Source organism: Elephantulus edwardii, unplaced genomic scaffold (genome assembly GCF_000299155.1).
Source record: "Elephantulus edwardii isolate Elephantulus edwardi_28Jun2011 unplaced genomic scaffold, EleEdw1.0 scaffold00481, whole genome shotgun sequence".
Lineage (NCBI taxonomy): Eukaryota > Metazoa > Chordata > Mammalia > Macroscelidea > Macroscelididae > Elephantulus > Elephantulus edwardii.
Window position 1 is genome coordinate 432,124 of NW_006400231.1, and position 6,203 is coordinate 438,326.

A 6,203-nucleotide genomic window follows, 5' to 3' on the forward strand; every position below is an offset into this window, starting at 1 on the left:
CCGTACATGTTCATATCCTTGAAGATGTATCGTGGGGGTGTTGCAACTGGCCTTTCTCCTGCCTGGTTAGTTCCTCAACAGCTCGCCTGATAGCTCCGGGTGATGGCTGGATCCAAGGTGGTGCCCTGAGGTCACAGGGCGGTGGTGGGGGTTGAGATGTGTGGTTGTAGAGCTGCAAGGGGCGTGGGGGAAGGGAAGGAAAGCAAGGGACTAGGGGGTAAGGAGCACAGGGCTTGGACACTATCACCAAGAGGTGGGGGCGGGGCTTGGGTGCTTCTGGGGGTTTATGCAGCAGCACCCTGTGTGTTAAGGGTCACACAGGTGTGGGTTGCAGGGGGGTCACACAGTGTTGGGTACTCTTCGTTCCTCTGGGGTCTCACAGTCTTTGCTCCTCTGGAGTTCCAGGGTAGGTGGCTGGCTGTTGTTCTTCCCGGGTCTCTTCCCGGCCCCTCTTGCGGTGGAACCCCGTCTGGCGGTGGCGTTCTCCCGTCTGGTGGCGGTGTTCTCACGCTGCATCGCTCTCGCTGGCGCTGCATCGCTGAATCTGTTTGTTTTGTTAGCAGTTCATGGCACATTCAATACTCTTCTCCAGCACCACAGCTCAAAGGCATCAATTCTCCTTCTGTCTTCCCTAGTCATTGTTGAACTTTCTGATGCATAACAAATTATTGCAAAGATCATAGCCTGTATCAGATGCACCTTAGTCTTCAGAGTGCACCATTGCTCTTCAGTACTTTGGAGAGATCCCTAACAGCAGACTTCCTATCCAATATGTCTTTTAATTTCCTGGCTGCTGGTGCCAAGAGTGTTGACTGTGGAGCCAAACAAACTAAAGCTGTGAACCATCTCAATCTCTTCACCATCCATCCTGATGCTACCAATTGGTCCAGTGGTGAGAATCTTTGTCTTCTTGATATTGACCCTCAATCCGTATTGAAGGCTCCTTGAGCCTCTGCAGCAAGCACTTCAGGTCCTTCTCACTTTCAGTATGCAGAGTTGTGTCATCTGCATAACGCTGATTATTGATAGATCTTCCACCAATCCTGACACTACATTTCTCCTCATAGAGCCCAGCCTCCAGGATAATCTGCTCTGTATACAGGTTGAAAAGGTATGGAAATAGGACACATTCCTGGCGTACACCCTTCCCAATTTTGAACCATGCAGTGTTTCCTTGCTCTGTTCTGATGACTGCCTCTTGGTCCAAGTATAGGTTTCGCATTAGAACGATCAAGTGTTCTGGGATTCCCATTCTTCTCAGAGTCAGCCACAGTTTGTTATGATCCACGCAGTCAAACGGCTTTGCATAATCAATGAAACACAGATAGACATTCTTCTAGTATTCCCTGCTTGCAGCTAAGATCCATCTAACATCAGCTACAATATCCCTAGTACCACGGCCCCTTCTAAACCCAGCCTAGACTTCTGGCAGTTCTCTGCTGATGTGCTATTCCAGTCATTTACCTCTCTTTAATTCTCTGGACAGTGACTTTGGATTCAAATGCTCAGGTTGTGTCTGTTTTTAAGGTGGCAGAAGTAGAGAAAGTATCCAAAAACTTTACCTTCTAGTCAGTTAAGAAGATTATGGCTTAAGGTCCTCTTTAAGAGAACATTTGGGAAATATCTTTGCGACAAATTGACTGTTTTTAATTTCTTCTCAATAGAAATATTATGGGGGGTTAACTATGATTTAAAAAACTTTTTTTGGAGGTCTGATAAATAGATTAAAGAAAAGTTTCAAGATAAAATATATGTTTATGTGTGCAGCTTGATGCACACACACGTGCACACAGTTTGCAAACTTGGTATCATGTCGCATGTCTGCTCATGTATGTGCATTTGTCTGGCTTATTTTAGTGTATAAACACAATATTTTCAATTTCCTGGTATTCAGGTTTGCAATGGTTTGGAACAGCCAAGGAAGCAGCAGCGCTCCGATCTCAACGGACCCATTGACAATAACAACATTCCAGAGGTAATTTTCCTCAAGGATGCAAGTTCCAACAGTGTTGTAAGCCAGGACCTTCCGCATGGAGGTCTGCTTACCCACTAACTCCCTGATATTCTCATCCTAGCAAGTGACTGGGGGAGAGTATGTCTCAGGTGTCCTTATAAGGGAAGAGATGATTCAGGATCACACCGTAGTGTATCTGTATTGCTGATGGCCCAGAAATGCATCCTACCACTTGGCTTGATGCTGTATTCTAAACCAAGGCTTCTCAGTAATGACACTGTTAACATTTAGGCCTGGGTAATTCTTTGATAAGGAAGTTATTTTTTGTACTGCAGGATGTACATCAGCATTCCTGGTCTCTAATTGCTAAATATATAGGACCATCTTCTAGGCCTGATGACCAAAATTGTCTCCATACATTGTCAGATATCCCCTTTGAACAAAATAATCCCTGTTGAGAACCACTATTCTAAACACACAACATGATTTTGAAAAGCAGTCTTGTGTCTAGTAAGCTTGCGGTGGTAGAAAGCATAAAAGTAAGACCTTAAGCAAAGTATGAGGTTTCTAACTTTGATGAAAATGGTGGCTGCCCACAAAGTGAGGCCCAACTCTCCTTAAATTTCTTTTCAGCATGGTGACTATTTGGTGCCACAGGTTTGACACCCATTGAATTAATAGTCTTTAACTAATGAGGGGAAGTGTTCCCATGAAGTGTCATGCTAATTTAAAGGCGTTTAGGTTTTCAGTGGTAGACTGTGCACCAAAAGGTTTCCCTTGGGAGTTACCCACATGTATTCCTGCACAGCATCAAAATGCCTACATGAGATTGATTTTATGCACTTAGTTTACATCTGGGAATACCATTCATTCAGGGATTTAGCTTTTCACGTGGCATTAGATAGCATCTGCTTACAGACATCCTGTTTTCTTTTTCTATTTCTAAATAGACAAAGAAAGTGGCATCATTTCCAAGTTTTGTGGCTGGTAAGTGACTTTAAATTTTCTTTATTGGTGGGCAGGTGCTTTTACTTCTTGTTTCTCTTACAAAGTTGCTTGGAAAACACACTTGCAAGGTGGAGATGATGCTATCACAATGCAAAGTGTTCAGGCATTTGATGATCTGAAGGTTGAATGGATCCAGTAATGGGAACAGAGGCTCAACTGGTAAGCCTGCTTTGATGCAGGAAATAGTGATTGTGTCATTTACTTAAACTTTTGGCAGCTGAGTCACACATGACTCTGGTTTGTTGAATGAATAGATTAAAACATGCGTGTATTGGCAGCTTATTATGAAATAACACCTTCAGTCATAGTTTATATAATTGCATCCAAATTGTTTTCAGAATCTCCATTTCTTGCTACCTTCCCTTTTATTACCCTCTGCCCCCTTTTTTTGGTGGAGGTTAATACAATTTTAATGTTCTATAAGAAATACAAATTGCCCTCTTTCTCTGTAATTCTCTGGTGTAGTTAAACACCTCTGTGGGGCTCATGGTAATGTTTGCACTCTCTCAGTTATCTGGTGGCCTTATAGGGTTCCAAGAGGAGTCTGCGGAGATGGCATCAATGTCAAATATCAAAGTGAAAAATTTTTAGAGTCCTTCTCTTCACTGGGATGATGTGTCCTGTCTCTGCTATTGTTATAAAAAACAATGCAGGTTTCTGTATTGGGAGAAAGTAAATTAATCTTCAGAAAGAAATTACCTTACACCTTTATCACTCTGTTTTCTTACTTAAGAAAGAAGTGAAGTCTAAGATCAGAAGCCTCTCAAATTTCTCTTCAGATAATTGGTTTTTAACCAGGCTAAACTAACTCACATTTGTTCAAAATACATTAACTGACTCAAACCAGTTTTGACTTTCAGTGTGTGTATGTTGTTTGCTGTTGAGTCAGAAATGACTCGTTTTCAGAGGCAGTAAATTGCTTGGGATGAGAGTGCCCATCCTTGTTGTTCAAAGTGAGTAAAAATGGCTTTGAATTGTTGGAGTCAATGTTGTTGTTGTTGATTGCCTTCGAGTCAAGCACCACTCATGGCGACCCTATGAACAAATGGCCTAAAGCCTTTCTATAACTATCAACATTTATCAAAGTTTATAGAGTTTCCAGAGGCATGTTGTTTAGTAAATGGATAGCACTCCTGCTTCCAAAACTGTCTTAATCTGGGAACTCCACCAAACACTGTCCACCATGGTAACCGTTATTGCATTTGACACTCCAGTAGCACGAGGTTCAGCATCACAGCAGCCCCAGGTTACCTCAGCATATTGACAGAAGAGTACTATAACACCTAGAAGAATGTTCCTCCAAAATATAACAACCAACTTTAAATACAAAGGCTCTCTTTGAGGTCTTGTTGACTCTAAACCAGAGGCTTAAATAAATTTTTAAAAACCGACCCACTATATGTTATTCTTATGTGCCAATGAATTGCCTGTGATATATAGAGACCCTGAATACAGCAGCTCTGAACCCTTCCCTGTCTTGATCCAGTCTCACTAATTCTGACACACCAACACATATTGCCCCAGATACTGTATCAATCCCTCTCATCCAGGGTCTTCCTCTCCTGTACTGTCACTCCACCCTTCTGAGCATGATGTTCCTCTCCAAGGACCAGTCTCTCCTGGCCATGTGCCCAAAGTATGTGAGACAGAGCTTCAAAATCCTAACCTCCAAGGAGAAAGTTGATTTCACCCTCTCCAAGACAGACTTATTTGTTTTCTTGGCAGTCCATTGTATGTTCAAGACTCTTCTCCAGTACCACAACTCAAAAACATCTATTCTTCATCTGTCATCCTTAGTCATTGTCCAACTCTCTGAAGCATAACAAGTAGTTGCAAAGACCGTGGCCTAGATTAGACACCTGTGTCTCTAGACTGATATAGTTGCACTTCACCACTCTGGAGAGGTCCATGACAGCAGATTTCCCAATACAATTAATCTTTTGTTGTTGTTAATTGATTCGTTTATTAAAGATTTATAGAGTCCTAAATAAGTACCTGTCTTTTGCCATTTGCTGAGATGTACTGTCATAAATGTGCTGAGAAGGGAAGCCACAAGAGCTTCTATTTTTGTTGTGAAATAAAATAAATATATAAATACATACAATATGTTGTTCTTGGTGGTATGTACCATCGAGTTGGAACTGACCCATAGCTGACCCTCTGGCAGGTTTTCAGAGGCAGTTAATCACACTGGAAAAGACTGCCCATCATACATGTACCTAAAACTAATTTTTTAACACATCATTCATTGATACATACATACACACATGTTTATTACGGCTTTGTTCACAATAGCAAGGAGTTGTAAACAACCTAAGTGCCCAGCAACAAACGAATGGCTAGACAAGCTGTGGTATATTCACACAATGGAATACCCCACTGTGAAAAACAAAAAGCTCGTCTCCACCAGACTGGGAAAAAGTATTTGGTAATGACATCTCAGACAAGGGAGTTATATCCAGAACAAGATAAAGGTATATAATCCAGTAGAAAAATGGGCATAGGATATGAACAGACACTTCACCGAAGAAGATGTTCAGATGACCAACAAGCACATGAAGAAATGTTCAAAATCCCTAGCTCTAAGAGAGATGCAAGTCAAGACAACTATGAGATATCATCTCATCCCAGTCAGAATTGCAAAATTTAACAGAACAGCAAGCAATAAATGCTGGCAAGGTTGTGGAGAGACTGGAACCCTTATTCACTGTTGGTGGGAGTGTAAAATGGTGCAAACACTGTGGAAAGTGGTGTGATGCTTTCTCAAAAAGTTGCAAATAGAGATACCATTTGACCCAGCAATTCCACTACTGGGAATAAACCCTAAAGAGATCATAACTGACATTCAAGCAGATATATGCACACCCACATTTATCGTGGCTTTGTTCACAATAGCAAGGAGTTGGAATCAAACTAAGTGCCCATCAGCAAACCAATGTATAGAGAAGCTGTGGTATATTCACATAATGGAATACTATGCTACATTGAAAAACAAGGAACTCATGCAATATTATTCAAAATGGGTGACTCTGGAGGACATTATGCTGAGTGAAATAGTTCAGTCTCAAAAGGACAAATACTATATGGTGCCACTGTTGTAGAATGAGGCTGATATCAGGGTGGGAGTAAGACCGAGAAAAATGGGATAAATTATGTTTACTGCATTGAAGCCAATGAAGGAGATAATAGTTTAAAAGTAATATATTTCAGGGCATTATGATTATCATAAGAGTCTGGAATG

General features: G+C 41.5%; 1 protein-coding gene across 2 annotated transcripts in view; it reads left to right on the forward strand.

The window, feature by feature from the left end:
* The window catches only part of APBA2 (amyloid beta (A4) precursor protein-binding, family A, member 2), a 107,373-nt gene that overhangs the window by 28,541 nt on the left and 72,629 nt on the right, over positions 1 to 6,203 (forward strand). For both annotated transcript variants that reach the window (XM_006902975.1, XM_006902976.1), the window contains exons 2-3: positions 1,895 to 1,975; positions 2,905 to 2,941. In XM_006902975.1, coding sequence (XP_006903037.1) covers positions 1,895 to 1,975; positions 2,905 to 2,941 — 118 coding nt within the window. The remainder of the gene's footprint in view (positions 1 to 1,894; positions 1,976 to 2,904; positions 2,942 to 6,203) is intronic.